The sequence below is a fragment of the Leopardus geoffroyi genome, chromosome A2 (assembly GCF_018350155.1).
Source record: "Leopardus geoffroyi isolate Oge1 chromosome A2, O.geoffroyi_Oge1_pat1.0, whole genome shotgun sequence".
NCBI classification, from domain to species: Eukaryota; Metazoa; Chordata; class Mammalia; order Carnivora; family Felidae; genus Leopardus; species Leopardus geoffroyi.
The window spans coordinates 82,423,579-82,444,139 of record NC_059331.1 but is presented as its reverse complement, the minus strand read 5'-3'; the positions used below and the strand labels follow the sequence as shown (position 1 = coordinate 82,444,139).

The 20,561-nt window shown below is 34.9% G+C and overlaps 1 protein-coding gene and 1 long non-coding RNA gene across 2 annotated transcripts in view; one reads left to right on the top strand and one right to left on the bottom strand.

Annotated features, from left to right (window-relative positions):
- PTPN12 (protein tyrosine phosphatase non-receptor type 12) overlaps positions 1–20,561 on the bottom strand; it is a 105,653-nt gene that overhangs the window by 59,407 nt on the left and 25,685 nt on the right. Inside the window, exon 2 of the mRNA XM_045494574.1 lies at positions 3,925–4,033. Within this exon, the coding sequence (XP_045350530.1) occupies positions 3,925–4,033 (109 nt within the window). The remainder of the gene's footprint in view (positions 1–3,924; positions 4,034–20,561) is intronic.
- The window catches only part of LOC123606367, a 154,493-nt gene that overhangs the window by 119,469 nt on the left and 14,463 nt on the right, over positions 1–20,561 (top strand). The window lies entirely within an intron of this gene.

Here is a 20,561-nt window from a genome sequence, read left to right as displayed (position 1 = left end):
ATAAAAAGGAATGTGGAGAAACTGGAATGCTCATATATTGCTGGTGGGAAAATAAAATGGTACACAGATACTTTAAACAGTTTAGCAGTTTCTTATAAAGTTAAACATAAGCTACCATAGATCTAGAAATTCCATTCCTGGGTATCTACCCAAAAGAAAGAGAGCCATGTGTCCACACAAAGATTTGTATGGAAATGTTCATGGTAGGATTATTCATAATGTTCATCAACTGGTGAATGGATAAACAATATGTGATATACCCATACAATGAAATATTACTGACTAAAAAGGAATGAACTCATATATGCTACAACACAGATGAATCTCAAAAACATGCTTAGGAAAATCTAGAGACAGAAAGCATTAGTGGTGGCCTGGGGCTAAAGACTGAAAAATGGCCTAAATGATTATTTTAGGTTGAAGGAAATGCTCTAAAACTTTACTATGTTGATGACTCTATAAATTTACTAAAAATAACTGATTTGTATATTTAAAGTGGGTAAATTTTATGGTATGTAAATTATACCTCAATAAAGCTATTTAAAAAAATACTGGTATCCAAACACTGAACATGCTAAACATACAAAGGAAATTGACAACTTACATTATTTTTATGACAGCAAGTAAATATACATCTCTAAGTACAATTGCTTTTAATAACATTTTCCAAATTAAAATGACTAGAAATTTATTGGAAACTGACTTATCAATCCTTCAATAATTTAAAAGGAAAAAAAGACACTGCTAGTTTGACTGTATAGCACAATGAATAAGAGCTCAGGATCCAGAGCAAGGTGTCTCAACCTCAGCACCCCTGACATTTTGGCCTTGAATAATTCTTTGCTGTGGAGAGGGTGTAGCCTCTGTGTTATGTAGGATGCAGAAGCATCCTTAGCCTCTACCCACTAGATGCCAGTAGCAGCATGCCCATTCCGTATCCCAGTTGTGACAACCAAAATGTTTCCAGACTTGCTAAATGTCTCTTTTAGGGGCAAAATCGCCCTAGTGGAGAACCAGTGCTCTGAATATAAATTCTCATTGACTCTGTTAGCTGTGTCACAAGCTATTTAATCTATGTCTCGGTTTCCCATCTGCAAAGTGGCACATAATACCTACACCTCAAAGTTTTGTGATTATGGCAAATAATACATTTACTACAGAAACTGACAATACAAATCAGGGTTTCTATTTTTTAGAGGGGCAATTTAGAAGCACACCAGTGAACTTCCCCTGCTACCTCTATTTAAAATTGTAAAGCTTTCTATTCTCAGTTTTCTTTACATGCCTAATCCCCACTGTATTATCCTCAATACCACTAATCACCATATGACAGATCATGTATGTTATTTGTATTCACTGTACATTACCTTAACTAGAATATAAACACCACAAGGGCAGGGATTATTGCCAGTTTGTTTTCTACTGAATCTCCAGCATATAGTATATGCTCAAATTTTTTTGTGCAATGAATGAATAAAATATAACTTAAGAAAATAGAAACCTAGAGCTGTTTAAGACTCATTTGCCCAGATGACAGAAAAAGAAAGAAGAGACAATGTGTGTTTTTAAAAGAATGTGCATTGGGACTCCTGGGTGGCTCGGTTGGTTAAGCATCTGATTTCGGCTCAGACTATGATCTTGCAGTTCGTGAGTTCAAGCCCCACATCAGGAGCTCGAGCCTGCTTCAAGGGAGCTTGAGCCCTGCTTCAGGCTCTGCATTCTCTCTCCCTCTCTCTCTGCCCCTTGCTCACTCTCCCAAAAATAAAAAAAATAGCATCCCTCTAAAAAAAGAGAGAGAAAGAGAGAGAGAGAGAATGTGCATTAATTCCAGAGTACATTAAGAGTATCTCAAGGGGTACCTGAGTGGCTCAGTCAGTTAAACGTCTGACTTCGGCTCAGGTCGTGATCTCATGGTTCGTGGGTTCAAGGCCCATGTTGGGCTCTGTGCTGACAGCTCAGAACCTGGAGCTTGCTTTGGATTCTGTGTCTTCCTCTCTCTCTCTGCCCCTCCCCTGCTCATGCTCTGTCTCTCAAAAATAAACAAACATTAAAAAATTTAAAAAAAAAGTATCTCGAGATTTGGGTACCTGGGGCGGCTCAGTCGGGTTAAGCGTCTGACTCTGGATTTTGGCTCTGGTCATGATCTAAAGGTTCATGGGATCGTGCCCTGCATTGGGCTCTGTGCTGGCAGCTTGGGATTCTCTCTCTCCCTCTCTCTGCCCCTACCCTGCTCGCACTCTCTTTCTCTGTCTCAACAGAAAAAAAAAAAAAAGAGTACCTCGAGATTATCCTGCTTAATAAAAACTATCCAGAAACCCATACCATCCACCATTCTGAGGAAGACTGGTAAGAAAGTACAGTGTATTTTCAAAAAGCTTAATGAGTAGTTACTATGTGCTAGGTACAATCCTAAGCATTTTAACATGTATTAACTTATCTAATGATCAAAATAATCATAAAAAGGATTATAATCTTTATCTCTATTTTGCAGATGCGGGGAAAAAGGCACAAAGAGGATGAGTCCAAAGTCATATATTTTAAAAATTCTTTTGAAGTTTATTTATTTTGAGAGAGATGGAGACAGTGTGAATGGGGAGGGGCAGAGAGAGAGGGAGAGAGAGAGAGAATCCCAAGCAGGCTTTGCACTGCCAGTGCAGTCTGACGCGAGGCTCAAACCCACAAAACTGAGATCATGACCTGAGTCGAAACCAAGAGTCGGACGCTAAACCGACTGAGCCACCCAGGCGCCCCCAAAGTCATCTAAATAGCAGGTGGTAGAAGCAGGATTTGAACTTCAGAGTCAAAACTCTTCACCATTATACTATGTAAACTTGCCACTTAGTAATTCTGCTAATACTGGCCACCCACAGATCCCACGGCTGAGAATACAGTTGAACAACAACAAGAAAAAGATGAAGGATTAAATGTATGCAAAGAAGACAGTGAGAAAGAGAGGGAAGCAGACAAGAGAGGGAAGAGGTCATTTGAAAGAAAGAGATCACGGAAAAAGAAAATTTCAGAAATAGGGACTAGTCAATGGCATCAAAATAGTTAACAGAAAGGGGTAAACACTGAAGAAAGTCACCAAATACAGCATGAAGAAAATCACTGGAAATTTTTTCAAAGACATTTTAAAGAGAACAAGCTTAAAAAAAAAACAAAAACAAATTTTTCAAGTATATCTCAATAAGGCTGGAGAAAACAATGAATTAGAGTTGAGGGAATGGTGTCATGGAATGGAGCTGTTTTAAGACAGTTGAAGGGAAAGAAAAAGACTAGTGGCAGCTTTAAGGGATAGCATGCATGATGTAAAGTTTTTATTCTGTAAAATAGGACACATGGAAGTATGCATGCTTTTAGAGTTAAAGGTATTCTGCCAAAAACCATGCTATTTAAGAATACAGTTACATTATTATAATATAATGCTATCAGTCTAAGGTATACTCTCAGAGATACATATTTAGACTACTGAGTACAGCAGACATGCAGGCATGAACCACCTTATGGTTCACTTTTTCATGCATAATTAATGTTCTGATTGTGAACAGGCAATAGATAAGAGTTAATATTTTTGGCATTTTATAAAATTTATTCCATTATACTTACTGAATTATCTATTTTATTTTAACAAAAGAACTTCTTTGAACAGGAGGCCACAAAAGATATTCTTACTTGGATTTTTTTTTGTATTTAAAAGTAAGTATCAGAATAATTGTGATGCTTAACGAAAAAAAAAGCAAACAACAAAAACTACTTTCAGAAGGAAGAACAAGAAGCACAATCACAAATTATTATCTTATAGTGTACCTTACAAAAGAGGTACTAACTCCTTAACAATCAAACTCATTAGGAAGAATAAAACTAGTTTAGGATACAAACTTATTAACATTTCCATTTGTTCTATGAAGGGCATTTCAAACTTACATGGCAGTATGTCCTTATATCTGTTCTTTTTAACATTTTCTTCTTTTTCTCCAGTGGCTGTAGGATAAATCTTTTCTGTTCTATATTTGGTAGACAATCTTCTTAATCGCTTAAAATACAAACAAAAAAATTTAAGTTTATACAAACGTTAATATTTTCAAAATTTTAATGATTTACAAATAGCTCTTTACTGAATTTTGCTAACCCCAATTCCTTATAACTCACTTTCCTATTTTTCCAAGCTCACAGTATTTCCCTCTCTCTTAATAATTAACCCTAAGGATAATTGTTTTTTACCCTAAGTGCAAACATAAAATTAATATTCCAAATAGCACTCAAAGGGGACACTAAAATAAAAGTAAGAAATTTGTTTAAAGACATCATTAATAAGCTAAGTCAGAATATTTAACTCAGTCCTTAACTTACTCAAGTAATTTTAGTGTTTAACTATGGGTCCCTAAAACCAAGTAAATAATGCGTAAAAGATTATGTACAAGTTTCTTTATTCCTTCCCTCAATAAACCTTGGGCACCCATGATGTGCCAGGCTCCTTCCAAGGCATAAGCTAATAATTACTTATAAGACACTACAAAACAAAGTTCTTTCATATTGAATTGGAAATGTCTAACAAAGACCAATTCTGCTTATTCACTGCATTACAGAAGTGGTTTGTGAGTTAGTGACAAATTCTTACCACATATGGCAGTAGGGATGTTCTTTGGGCTGGAATATTTCTGCGTGTCAGTAATACACTTCCTGCTTTCAGAAGCACTGAAAGTCAGCATTGTGAATTGTTTAAATTCACTACTCAACTACATTGCTGAAATTTAATTTCAAAGGAGCCTACTTTCTTCCAGGCTTAAAGACATATTGAAGGCATTTTGGTTTTACTATTCAACAAATTATTGAATACAAATGAAATGAACAAAGTCTGGTAACATTTAACTTTTTCACCATTTTACTTTTACAACTTGTGATGCTGATATTTAAGCAGTGAAGCATTTTTTTAAATCACAGACAGATTATACATAGAATAGTGAGTCTTCTGTTTCTTTGAAAAACCACTAAACTTTATCATGACAATTCTTAGAGACCTAAATCAGGAATACACATTTTTTTCAGTAAGATGAAAAGACTTATTAGAATCCTGTTCTGCACTGGCACAATGATGAAGTTAAATTCCCCACATTTATGATGCTATTTTCTATGGTAATAAAGTTCTCAAAGTAGGATAGGGGAAAAATTATATTTGAAAGTAAATGGGCTGTTGGTGAGGATGTGGGGAAACCAGAACTTTAATACAATGCTGGCAGAAGAAAACATTAACACAACCCCTAACGAGGGTAATTTGGCAATTTTAAATACATATATCCCCTTAACCCAGGAATTGTACTTCTTAAAATCCACCTGCACAGGTGAAATGATATATCATGCACAAAGTTATTTATTGCAGCATTGTTTAAAACAGCAAAGGACTACAAACAATCAAAAAAGTCTATAAATAGAAGACTGACTAAATAGATTCATTTCATTTATACAAGTAAATATGATAATGACTGAAAACCAATAAGAAAGTTCTTTATATATAGTGATATGGAAATACTTCAAAATACATATTAAGTGTAAAAAGCATGGAACACTACAGTGTATATAATATACTACTGTTGGTGTTAAGAATAAAAATATTATTTGCATTTCTTTGTACATGTGCATAAAATATCTCTAGAAGAGAAACTATTAACAAGGTTGTTGTCTATGGAGAAGAAAAATGAATAGCTATAGGAAATGGATGAGAAAGAAACTACTGTATGCCATTTCATACTTATTAGATTATATAAATGTATTGCCTATTCAAAAAATTAAATGTTAAGGGGTGCCTGGTTGGCTCAGTCGGAGGAACATGAGACTTTTGATCTCAGGGTCATCAGTTCAAGCTTCATGTTGGGTGTAGAGATTACTTAAGTAAATAAAACTTAAAAAAAATAAAAATAAATGCTACAAAAATTAAAGGAAAATAGAAAAGATTGCTCACGATTTTCTTAATCCACATTAACAAAGATCTTCCCAGTTATGCACATATACATCTTACATATATAATTAGACTCTATAATGTTTTTTTGTTCAAAGATTTTAATTTTGTTATTTATAGTATCTTAATACATTCCAAAATATTGTATGTGAATGTGACCTACAGAAGGATATCAATCTAAATATTTGCAGAAACACCAGGGGAAAAGGAATGTAACTTAGATAATAAACACTGAAAAAATTATAGAACTACAAAGAAAAGGAAGAGGGAATGTATTTAATTATAAAATATAAATACACTTCTGGAATATCTGCTGCAATCACTCCAAGCATTTCTTTTTTCACATGATGAATTATGTTATTGAGAAATGGGCAAAATAAAGATTTTATGTGAAATGACTTCCTTTTTCATATAATAAAACTTAACACTTTTGTGTACAAATAAGTATCTCATTGGAGTCTGAATTTTAATATATCCAGTTTTCTTGAAGCCTAGCACAGCATGGAATGCTTTCTACTTCAAACTTCCCATGAAGAATGTTCTATTAAAATAAGCCTACAGAAGTAGTGTACTTAAAAAGTTTCATACACATCAGAAATACTCATCTCTGGTGTAGTATAAATAAAACAAAGATGATCTGTTAAACATAAAAACTTTGTACATTAAAAAAAAAATCAACATCAAAAAAATTCTACCCAAATGTATCAAAAAGGTACCAGGGCGCCTGGGTGGCTCAGTTGGTTAAGCGTCCAACTTAGGCTAGGTCATGATCTCACAGTTCATAGGTTCTCACAGTTCATGTGCTGACAGCTCAGAGCCTGGAGCCTGCTTTGGATTCCGTGTGTGTGTGTGTCTCTCTCTGCCCCTTCCCTGCTCGCGCTCTGTATTCCTCTCTCTCAAAAATAAATAAACATTAAAAAAAAAGTTAATATGAAGATAATACCCACACTCAGAAAACAAGCCTCCAAATCTTATCCATCTTTTAAGTCCTGGCTCCATCCATCTTATGTCTCTCGTGCAAAAATAATCTTTCCCTTCTGAGTTCTGTTTAGACTTTATACACATTCTTAAAACACCACTTCCTTCTCTTTATGATAAATATATAAAAAGAATACACTTTACTTCCCCTACTAAACTGTATGCTCTGTGAGTACAAGATTATAGTCACATTGATATTTAAGGCCTTGTACCCCTAGAACATATTAAATGCTTACATGTTAAATTAAATTTAGAATAAGATTTGAATGCTGGCCTAGACAAAAAATTTTGTTCTTTTAATATATCATAATTAACATCCAAATAGTGCTTGAAGTAGAGATAGCACCAAACCTCATTTAACTACATGAAATGGAAGTATCTACACATGCAATTTCATTTTAACTTCCTGACCACCAATTCCATTTTCTCTAAGTGAAATTAATTACTAGGAAATTAATTAATTGAGAAACATGTTGTAAATACTAAGGCATCTTATTCGTAAGTAGAGTGCATGTGACAGACTGTGTGAAAATAGCATTAAGGAAAACACTAATAAAATAATTCATTTATTAAGCTTAACACTTATTTAATATAATCCTAAAGCAAGAAAGTACTTTCAATCATTGACTATCCTAATTGGGCAAAAATATAGCTAACTGGCATATTTACATAGGCTTATAAATACCAAACCTTGTGTCATATTTTCTTTTCTTTATGCAAACAAAACTAAAGGCCTTTAAGAAATATTTCCAATTGTCTATCCTTAAACATCTTGAAAAAGTCACAAAATAAATTCTTTTAAATAATTTCTTATCTCAGAATTACTGTCCTAAAAGGCAAATCTGATCATTTAAATTTTAGTCCCTCACTTAAAAATCCTCCAGTGGGTCTATTAGCTCCAAGAGAGACTACCAATTCCTTTTTTAATTATAACACATTTTGAATGCTGCCTGTCCAGTTTCCTAGCTTCTTTTTATAACACTCTCTTACTTAAGAGTTTGATGCTTCAGCCATGTAGAATCACTTACCACCACCGTTGCCACAAGCAACCCTACATTCCTCAACATCACAGTTTGACAATTTTTACTCTTGCTGGTGAGTTAATAGTAGGACTCTGGCTAAAGTGTTATTTCCTTTGTGGAGCTTTCTCAAACCTTTCCTTAACAGCTCCTCAGCTTCCAGCACTGAATAGTCAATAATACATTACCCTATTACCACTTGTGAGATTCAATCTTATATGTCTCATCCACTGAACTATAAAACTGAAGGCAGAGACTAGACTATCTTATTGGACTTTAGAGACCAATGAATTATGTATATGACCAAGATCTAATGCAAATAACATTAAAAATGGGTAATTCATTTCTTTATTGAGCTTTCTTAGACAAGTCATACAGATGTCTCTAATACATTATAATTAAAAAAAAATTTTTTTAACATTTATTTATTATTGAGACAGAGAGAGACAGAGCATGAGCATGGGAGGGGCAGAGAGAGGGGGAGACACAGACTCTGAAGCAGGCTCCAGGCTCTGAGCTATTAGCACAGAGGCTGACACAGGGTTCAAACTCACAAACCGTGAGATCATGACCTGAGCTGAAGTCAGACGCTTAATTGTCCTGAGCCACCCAGTAGCCCCTCTAATACATTATAATTTTTAACACAAACAAAACCCAAATTTAATATTCACTTTGTTTTAAAGTTCCAAATTATTTTCTCTTTCCTTTTTTTCTTTTTTTTTTTTAATTTAAGTTTATTTACTTATTTTGAGAGAGACAGAGACAGCGTAAGTTGAGGAGCGGCAGAGAGAGAGGGAGAGAGAATCCCAAGCAGGCTCCACACTGTCAGCCCAGAGCCCGATGCGGGACTCAAACCCAACAAGCCGTGAAATCATGTCCTGAGCTGAAACCAAGAGTCAGACACTTAAACGACTGAGCCACCCAGGCACTCCTCTATTTCTTAAAACACAAAAATTTTATTTCCTTAATCCTAAATCAATAAACTTATTCTCAAAGGCTTCTAAAACTCACATGCAATAGAACTATGCTCTTTTTAGATATCCATTTGTGTGTCAAGATTTGAGTTCCTTAACAAGGTAGAACAGTTTCACTGTTTATCAAAGACTTTAAGCTAATGAGTATGTGTTGTGTGCTGTTTGTTGTATCTGTCCAGTCAAACAGCTGTATACCGGACTGTCCACTGGGTGTCTCATGAGCATTACAAACATGTCCAAATAGCACTACCATTCAACAGTTGTTCAAGCCTAAAAGCTAGGAATCATCCTTGATTCCTTCCTTTACCCTCTCCTACAACATCCAATCCATCATCAAGTTGTGTTAGCTTCAGGTCTAAAATATATCTAATTCTCTTCAGATTCACTGAACACTTAGAATTCATAATACATTGAGACAAGAAAAGTATTAAACTTAATTGTTGGCTGGATTTTATATCAGGACAATTAAGAAAAAAATGGACACAAAAAGTAATAGAGCTAAAATGGAAATTAAGCTAACTCAAATTCTTTTGGGAATAAAATGGAATATAAATAAATTAAATATTGGAGCTCAAGACTTCTCTTGCTATTACCAGGCCACACACTATGGTGCCAAATTCCTCAATGTCAACACTTAAAAAACAGTATGAGTTCCAAAATACAATAATTTTAGTAAATATGCACACAAGAATATACAAATCATAAAACTGTACTTCAAGGTGAAATCAAAATGAAATCATACTTTAAGCTTAAAAGTTATATTGCAGCAAAATACAAGAATACCTAACGCATAAAATAGTAGTGCATTTGCCACTATTCTGAAAAATTTCTGAAGCAATTACTGGAGAATCTATCTGAATTTTAAAAGGTATGGAACTTGGCAAACAGTTGGAACTAAATAATAACTGTTAAATGAAGAGATTCACCTGGTTTTATACCTGAAATATTTAACTGTCCTGTTACTACCATACAAGTTGTATGATCATTAAGTCAAAATATTTTTTAAGCCCAAATACAAAGTAACAGCAACAAGTAGTAAAATCATAGAATTTTCCACTAAAACTATACCATCTCTAACCAGCTTTTCTTAAATCTTTACAAACCTATTTATATAAAAATATGCATATTACTAATACCTGTTACAAGCAACTAAAAAAACCAAAAGGTCTTTAAACTATACATCTGCAATGCCTACCTTTAAGTGTAAAATATGCAACTCTGCCTTTCAAAATTCATCTTCCTATCTTTGCTCGTGCTTTACCTGCTGCTGTATAACAGACTAACTTGTCTGCCATTCTTTTTCAGATACCAAAGCTATGCCGTTAGGATTGATAGTAAAGGACACATTGTGAAGTAGGGGCCAATCATATGGGTCTTTAGGTAACAAAAAGATTTTATTCTTTGTTCTTGTTGATTTCAATGCTTCAGTTATTTCCCTAGTAGTATACACCAAACAAACTCCTTGCTTTCTTCTAGATCACTACAGAAATTGTCTTGCTAAAACATTTCCTGAGACTACTCCGGGCACCAACCTCCATCTTCCACTTCCTCCCAAAGTGCTTCCTCATCGCTACCCACAGCCCTTTATATACGCGTCTAATCTAGAACATAGCACAATTTACAACAGTTAATATGCCATCAGAACATGGATTCCAGGAAAATGCACACCCTGTCTTCTTATTCTATTAATACCAGCTACTACCAGCATAACCCATGACAAATAGTAGTAATTTAGATCTTCTCCAGTGTTAATGTCCAGAGAAAATGAATACAAATTAGAATTGACCAGTATACTTCGAAACAAATTTCTCTGCCCTCTTACACTTCATTATCACTTCACAATGGGACAGCTTTGAGTCAGAGAAGCTGGGATTCAATTCCTATATCCATCAATTACTAGCAAAGGAGAACTCAACGTAGCACCTTTATAACCCTTTCTGAAGGGGTAAGCAGACCTTAATTTTGAGAACTTGTTTTAAAATAAATCTCTGCACTATAGACTTATATTTTAAAATAATAAATATGGCAAGCATAAAAACTAAAAGAAAATAAAAGTTATAGAAAATTCACAATAGTCTATAATCGTTTTTTGCACAGCCTAGACAGCAAGCAAAAATTTTCCTTAAAGGAAAGCCTCCTGCTCTTGGGTCAGAAGAGAAAATACAGTGCTTTCTCAAGATGGAAGTAAGTTAGGAGGATGTATGCAAGTTTATCCTCTCTCTACCTCCAAATTATATTCTTGTGGAAATAAAGTAGAAGTCTATTTGAATGACGAGGACAATAGTTTTGTGATATATACTAATGTTACTGAAATGAAGATATTTAATACAACAAATGGAAAAGAAAAGATTTCCCAGGTTTGATTACTTTGTTTCCACACACGTGTTCTTACCTTTTCTTTCATCTCTTCCTCAATCATTCTGGTCCTCTAACCATTTAACTCATAAAACTGTTGGCTCCAGATTTTACAGGTCAATCCCAAATTCAAGTGTTTTGTTCCATTGTCTCCACAGCAAATTGCTCAAAAATTCCAAAATTTGGGTATTAAACCTATGGCCTCTGACCATGCCACCCTTCATCTATCTGGTAATGTGTCTTGATTTAAGCAAACACTGTCACTTCAGTCCCCATTACCCTTTAGTTTACACTGGAAAATACTTTGCCAAGCCCAGACTCTTAAAGTGTTCCAAAGCAATCTATCACCAACCTCATTATTCCATAACATAGACTATGAACCATATAGTAAAATTGAGAATACTGAGCTCCAGCTTTAACACATTAAGCCATAATAATATCAACTGTCCAACTAAAAAATTAAGGAAGACCCCCAAATTAATAGCATGGTTACAGAATTTTTACTTATCTTTGCAAAAACAAATACAGCACAGGAAGAGTCACCTTAGAAGTTTAACAGAGTTCAATACATATTTACCACTATATGGAAATAAATTATTTTTTGCTAGGCTACACTGCTTCAAAGCTGTGGTCAACAGACCACAGTTTTAAAGAGAAACTGGCACTTCCTAGTGAACCATTAACTCCTGAACCCCTTAAAATTTTCATTCTTCCCTTTACCACTTCGACTGAAACTTTTATTAAGTCACCAAAAATATCCAAATGACACCAAAATCTCAAAGCCTTAATTCCTATTGAGTATTTAACAAAGATGATCCTCCCCTTTTAAAAACTCCTTTCTTAGATCCATGAAGCAAGGGTCCCTTGATTTTCCTTTTACCCTGTTAATTACTCCTTTCTGGTTCCTCTGCTTCCCAAATCCTAAATGTTGTATTCTCTTAGGGAACTGTTCTCTCCTCAGATTTCATCTTTTAGCGAGGTTATCCCCTACCTATTGTGACTTTAACATTTATGAAGATCCAAAAATTTCTATTTCTATCCTGACTTTTCTCTTCAGTTCTAGTTCCATATTCAAACTGCTTATTGAACATCCCCCAAAGCAATTCAAACCTAACTAGATAAAAAGAAATCTACCTGACTTTTCAAATGCTTCTACGTCTCTTTCTTTTCATGGCACCTCTACCCTCCTTACCTCTTCAGCCTTAAGAACTCCTAGTAGTTTTGGGCTTCCCCCCCTTATCTATCTGACTTGTTTCCTCTCACACCCCATCAATTTCAATTTCTGAAGAATCCACCTCAGTAAGTATCTCCTAAACCTGGCCTTTACTTTCTAGGATGGAGACAGAAAGTTGTTTTCATATAGGATACAGGTTACTTAATTTTCTTTCCTTTAATTACACTGTCTCAATTAAAAATAAAAAGATTTAAGAAATCCTTTGAATGAGGGAAAAGAACAAACTTAGTGGGCATAACAAAATAAATACTATAATTAACATTATTTATGTAATAATTACTTTTTGAATATGATAAACTAATTACATTAATTAATACATGTCAAGGAGTAAAGGCAGAAGAAATGCATTTTTTAACCATGCATGTAAAGCACCCTACATAGCACCTAGCATAGAGCATACCTTTAAATACAGAAAAACCGAGAGGTGCTTGCATGGCTCAGTTAGTTAAGCATCCGACTTTGGCTCAGGTCATGATCTCGTGGTTCATGAATTCGAGGCCCACATTGAGCTCTGTGCTGACAGCTCAGAGCCTGGACCCTGCTTTGGATTCTGAGTTTTTTAAACAGGAACTGGAGCTGGTAATGAGCACTGTGATCTCAAATATCTCACTCCAGTATGGCACCAAATTGCCTCTCTCTCTCTGCCCCTCCCCCACTTGCACTCGTCTCTGTCTCTCAAAAATGAATAAACGTTAAAAAAAATTAAATACAGAAAAACTGACATGAGTATGTAAGATTTATTAATAGATGAGGAATTTAACAGAAAATTTTCATTAGCTGCTTCAGATTGGCTGAATTGGCAGACACCAAATTACCTTTACTTGTATATTCAAATATACTGCCAAATTTTTATTCTTAAAAAGCAATTTAAGGGGCACCTGGGTGGGTCAGTCAGTTAAGTGCCTGACTCTTGATTTCAGCTCACAGTTCGTGAGTTCAAGCCCCACACTGGGCTCTGCGCTAACAGTGCAGACAGAGCTGCTTGGGATTTTCTCTCTCCTTCTTTTCTCTCCTTCTTTTCTTTCTTCTTTTCTCCCCTCCCCTCTCTCAAAATAAATAAACAAACATTTAAAAATATAGCAAAAAAAAAAGCAATTTAGTCAAATTTTGTGTGTACCCTAAGATTTGGTGCCATACTGGAGTGAGATATTTGAGATCACAGTGCTCATTACCAGCTCCAGTTCCTGTTTAAAAAACTCAGAAAGCAATTTTTAACTGTACATTGCAAGTCTATTTAGACCCATTAGACAAATCATAAGCCAAATTCTAAAATGGTAGAATAAACTGTCATCGATGTTCTAATTCTTCCATTATTAATCTACACAGAAACCACATAAGCGCTAATTGTTATATATATATATATGTATATATATATATATATATATATATATATATATATATATATATCTCCAAAAGCTTGAAAATTACCTAGCAAACCAGAGTAAGTTTACAAGCTGTATTTTTGCACCTTCTCATTTCAACTCCCCAAGTCTAGTAATAACTAAAGCATTACTATTGAAGGATCTGTTGTGCCAATTTTTCCTATCAATGCATAAAAATGTTCTTGTTTAATAAAAGGTATTTATGTTTTAAGATATAAAAAATTAAGTGTAATGAAGGATCTACTTTAATACAATCATTACCATTTTTCAAAAAGGAGAGACTAAGCAGAGATAAAGTCACGTTAGATTGCCAAACTTTTGTCTGTATTATTAGGTTTTAAATTTGTAATAGAAACACAGTTTGGCAACTCCTCAAAAGGTTAAATATAGAGTTACCATATAACCCAGCAACTCCACTCCTAGGTATATGCCCAAGAGAAATGAAAACATAAGTCTGCATAAAAACTTGTACACAAACATTCAAAACAGCATTATTCATAAAAGCCAAAATGGGATACAGCTCAAATGTCTGTCAAATGATAAATAAACAAAATATGGTATATTCATACAATGGAATATTGTTTAGCCATAAAAAGGAATGAAATACTGATAACATACTCAACAGATCAATCTTGAAAACATTATATTAAGATATACAAAAAGCATATATAATTCCATTTATATGAAATGTTCAGAATAGGAAAATCAATAGAGGCAGAAAGTAGATTAGTGGTTACCACAGTATTGGAGAGAGGGGGAAATAAGATGTTACTGGTAATGGGAATGGGGTTTCTCTTGATGATGAAATGTTCTGAAACTAGATAGTAATGACAGATGCCAGCTTTGTGACTATACTAAAAACCACCAAAATACGCATTTTAAAGAGGTGCATTTATGTGGTATATACGAATTAATCTCAATATATGTGAATTTGCCTCAACAAAGCTATAAAAAAATTTATAAAAAATTTATAAAGAAGTTATAAAAAATCCTTAAAAGGAGGTTAATAGGAATTATTAGCAGCATCAGAGCATGCTAACCAAGGCATCCAGTCCCATCCAGTAATAAGGAATATCCATCCTCCTCAAAATGAGTCTTACTCAGCCTCTGTTCTTCACTACAGACATTCTCATTAGAACATTAATTTGACAGAGTCAAGCATAACAAGACTGCAGAATCTGGTCTACACAGGGTAACACAAATAAATCACAATTAGGTCTACTAGAAACTTGTGCCAGTGAACTTAGCACACAACTTTTTCAGGGAAGGATAAGTAAGTATGATGAATAAGAAAGATAAAAATGGGGGCACCTGGGTGGTTCAGTTGGTTAAGCGTCCTACTTCAGCCTAGGTCATGATCTCACCGTTGCCGAGTCCAAGTCCCACATCAGGCTCTGTGCTGACAGCTCGGAGCATGGAGCTTGTTTCAGATTCTGTGTCTCTCTCTCTCTCTGCCTCTCTGCCTCTTCCTCACTTATGCTCTCTCTCTCTCTCAAAAATAAACATTAAATAATTTTTTAAAAAAGATAAAAAATGGAGTTTTTAACATGACTTGATGTCCAAACCACACTAATGAAGCTAGCCAATGAATCTGGAAGACTGGATATTTAAGAGAAGAAGACAGTAAGCAGAAACTGGTGAGGGAGAGAGGGAATAATTAGTAAGCTAAGATTAGAGTTAAAGTCTAAACTCTGTCACTTCTATAACTCTAACCCAAGGTCAAGAAAGACTCAAAAAAAATTTTAAACCTAAACCTGGGTAATTAAACAAATACATTGTTCTTAAAGTTTCAGTTTATTTCTCTGCAGAAATAAATTGGAGATTATTTTTTATACTAAACATTCAGATTCCTTGCAAAAAGTATTTGATTCTGACATTGTTTTAGACTTAGTCCTGAAGGCCAGGCCACCCTACTAATGAAGATATGTGTACCCCAAGTTACCAAGGGCATGATTCGATCTTCAAATATCTCTTTGTAATAATGATAAACAGTGTTCCTCTTTCTTCCAACATGTAAAACCCAACACAAATAATATGTTACATAAATATACAAACTTATGCTATAGAGGAAATACATGACTAAAAATAACTTAAAAATATAATCTAGAATGGGTTTCTTAACTTTTTTTGAGTTTATTTTGAGATAGAGAGAGAAAGAGCGTGTGCATGTGCATGAGCACAGCGGGGGAAGGGCAGAGAGAGAGAGAGAGAGAGAGAGACAGAGAGGGAGGGAGGGAGGGAAAGAAAGAGAATACCAAGCAGGCTCTGCATTGTCAACACAGAGCCTGATGTGGGGTTCAAATTCACAAACTGTGAGATCATCACCTGAGCCAATATCAAGAGTTGGACACTTAACCAACTGCACCACAACCCAGGTGCCCCAGGTTTCTTAACTTTTTAAGAAAAAAATACAAAAGAAGCAAAAATTTTAAATAAAAGATGCAATATTTTGACAGCTTTTGAAACTGGGGTCAAAGTCACTGAAGAGAATATACTTTAAGAAGAAACTTTACTGGGGTGCCTGGGTGGCTCAGTCAGTTAAGCGTCCGACTTCGGCTCAGGTCATGATCTCACAGTCCGTGAGTTCGAGCCCCACGTCGGGCTCTGTGCTGAGAGCTCAGAGCCTGGAGCCTGCTTCAGATTCTGTGTTTCCCTCTCTCTCTGACCCTTCCCCATTCATGCTCTGTCTCTGTCTCAAAAATAAATAAACATTAAAAAAAAAAAACGACGAAACTTTACTGAGTCAAGCAGAAGATATGTCAACATGTTTAACAGTCTTATGAGGAAAAATGATAAATAACTGAAACTTCAGCTGATTATAAGAACTATTAATTAAACTGGAAATATGATGCCACATAACTATCCTGCATAAGAGCGTTTTACTTTAAAAATGAATCATAAATTTTGTTTTATTATAATTGGTAACTTTTATAAACTGATGCTTCTCTCTGCTAAAGACGGATATATAGAAATATCTTGATATAAAGAACTCCCACAACTCAACAACAAAAAAACCAAACACCATAATTAAAAAATGGGCAAAGCACTGGGTAGATACTTCTCCAAAGAAAATATACAAATAACCAACACCAATGTGATTAGATGCTCAACACCACTAATCAGCAGGGAAATGCAAATCAAAACACAATGACATATTATCTGACAACCCATTACAATGGCTACTATCAAAAAAATAAAGTAAGTGTAGGGGGACTGTGGAGAAACTGGAATCCTTATGACTACTGGTGGAAGTGTAAAATGGTACAGCCATTACGGAACACAGTATGGCAGTCCCTCAAAAAACTGTAACTTGACATTATCAGATGGTCCACTATTTCCACCTCTGGGGATATATCCAAAAGAATTACAAGCAGAGTCTTGAACAGAAACATGTACACTCATGTTCTTAGCAACATTATTCATGATAGCCAAGAGGTGGAAGTAAACCAAATGTCCACTGATGGACAAATGGATAAACAAAGTGTGGTACACATCTACAATGGAATATTATTCAGCCTTAAAAGGGAAGGAAATTTCAACACATGCTAAAACATGGATGAACCTTGAGAACATTATTCTAGTTGAAATAACTAGAATATTGTAAGTAAATAAGGTACTTACAAAGTCTTAAAAATAAAAAGTGGAATGGTGGTTGCCAGGGACAGGGAAAGGAGGAGAATGGGACTTCTGAGGACAGAGTTTTCATTTTGCAAGATGAAGAGAGTTAGAGTTATACACATTGGTTGCCCAACAACATGAAAGCACTTAACATTAGTGAATTGTACACTTGTAAATGGTTAAGATGCTAAGCTTTGTATTTGAATTTTACCACAATTAAAAAAAATTGTAATGAAAAGCAACCCTTTCTTATTTGCTTAAAAAATAAATTTCCAATCCAGTTATAGAAAGGGTACAAGCCGGTTGTGGGTAATGTCATTGAGTATCTCAGATTACCAGGCCACACAACATTCAAAGAACATTAGATAGCTCTGATGAATGACCAGTTACGGTTTTCAAAAAAAAAAAAAAAAATCTACTTTTCCAGTTTGCTGACATACTAGATTCAGACATTTATCGTAAAAGAGTGAGATTCAATTATCACCCTCATTAGAATGAATGATCTCATATCATTTTCTCCTAACCTATCCTATGTGCCAGATTTTCTTTTAGGTGCTACAAATATAGTGGTAAATAGGACAAAATCCCTACCTCATATAGCATACATTCCAAAAGTATATCCTGGTTGTGTAGCATTTATTATTTCTGCCATTTATATCCATCATTTGTTTACATGTTTTAACCCATCCTTACCACAGCTGCTATCAAAAAAGATTACAATTCCCTGTCTGTCAGAGACAATCTTTTATACTTCTCTTTATTTCCTGAAAGTGCCTAGTGTCTTCCATGTACTATATATTAAACAAAGCCGGCAAGAATTTAAAACAAAAAAATTTTTTTAATGTTTAGTTGAGAGAGAGAGAGACAGAGAGAGAGAGACAGAGCGTGAGCAGGTGAGGGGCAGAGAGGCAGGAAGACACAGAATCCGAAGCAGGCTCCAGGCTCCGCTCTGTCAGCACATAGCCTGACGTGGAGCTCGAACTCACGAACGGCGAGATCATGACCTGAGCTGAAGTCAGACGCTTAACCAACAGAGCCACCCTGGCACCCCAAGCATGGCAAGTTTTTTAGACATAATGGTAACTGATAACCACATTCAGAACATCATATAATCAATAAAATTGGCATTCTACTATGATAGTTATAACACATTTAGTTCACTAAGTTGAAATAATATAGTCTGTATACGTGGAGATACACACTTAAACCCCTTTTATTCGGTTCTTTATTATATTACCTACAATGTCACCAAGGAAAGCTTTCAATCTTTTATCACCAGGGAAAAAATGTACAGAATAAATGGGTCACATAATACACACATTTAAAAAAACTCATCGGGGCGCCTGGGTGGCGCAGTCGGTTAAGCGTCCGACTTCAGCCAGGTCACGATCTCGCGGTCCGGGAGTTCGAGCCCCGCGTCAGGCTCTGGGCTGATGGCTCAGAGCCTGGAGCCTGTTTCCGATTCTGTGTCTCCCTCTCTCTCTGCCCCTACCCCGTTCATGCTGTGTCTCTCTCTGTCCCAAAAATAAATAAACATTGAAAAAAAAAAAATTAAAAAAAAAAAAACAAAAAACTCATCAACATATCCTTAGAGATGAGATGTGCGTGTGTGTGTATATATGTGTGTGTATGCCTTACGTATATACATATACATATATAATCTAAACATGTAATATATTAAATTTAACTTCTTAAAATATATACACTCAATACATGCATATGCTGAAACATTGAAACCATACTGACAAGTTGTGTCATGGATTCCCAAGACCACCCTCAGAGTCAATGATTCATGAGGAAGAGTCCTAGGACCATATACAATCATATTCACAGCTATGATTTATTACAGCTAAAGGACACAAAGCCAAAGCAGCAAAAGGAAAGATGTATAAGGCAAAGTCCAGAAGAAACTAGGGACAAGCTTTCAATGTCCTCTCCTAATGCAGTCACATAGGACCCATTTAATTCCAGTAATGAGTAATGGTAACACTTGTGAAATGTTGTCTTCCTGGGAAGCTCATTAGAGAGTTGGTCCCACGTGTTTTTATTGGGGGCTAGTCACTGCCTTGCACGGACTAAAATTGCAGACTCCCAAAAGCAAATCAGGTGTTCAGCATAAACATACACATACAGTAAAGGTATGGTAAGCTACTCTTATCATGGAATGATGGGAACTCTCCCAAAGGTGTAAATTCCCAGAGATTAGCCAAGAGCCAATCTTGCAAGCATGCCATTCTAAGGATAGCAGTTTTAGGTTTGCTATGTTAAATCTATTTTACCCACAATTGGAAAATAAAAAACAAACTCCCTCTCCTCAGTATTTCTTTCCTTATAAGTAGTCAACCATGTTAAACTTCTTTATTAATAGATATTTTGTTTCACGAAACTGCTACAATGAACATACTTGGACATACGATTTTATGCACAGATGCAAATATTGTAAAGAAAAGATTCCTAGAGGTTGACATGCTGGTTCAGAATATACACATCAATTCTATTAGAAGTAGCCAAACTGCCTTGTGAAAAATATTTCACCACTTTACCTTTCTGTCAACAGATCAAGAATGCTAGTTTTTCTATTATCTTTACCAACAATTGCTATGATCAATTTTTGAATTTTACCAAATTTGGTGGAATCTAGTGAACCCCCACAAAATTTAATGTTGATTAAATATTTCTTGAATTATTAGAGAGTTTGGTGACTTTTCCCCATGTTCGGTAATTATTTGCATTTTTCTTCTGTTAATTACCATTCATAATATATGCTCATTCTTCTATTGGGAGTGTTTTTATCAATATATAGAAGCTACTCATGTTTTATATAATCCATCAACTGATATATGTGTTGAAAATATTTTACCTAAATCTATATGCTTACCTTTTATATTACAGATTTTTTTTAATGAGGTCAAATCTGATCTTTATTATTATATTTGTGCTTTAAGGTAAGTCAGGAGAAAAAGCATTCTAATTCAGAATCAGCTTTGCCCCTAAATGATGTTTTCATCAATCTCTTTACATCAACATAATGACTCCCTCTAAACAACT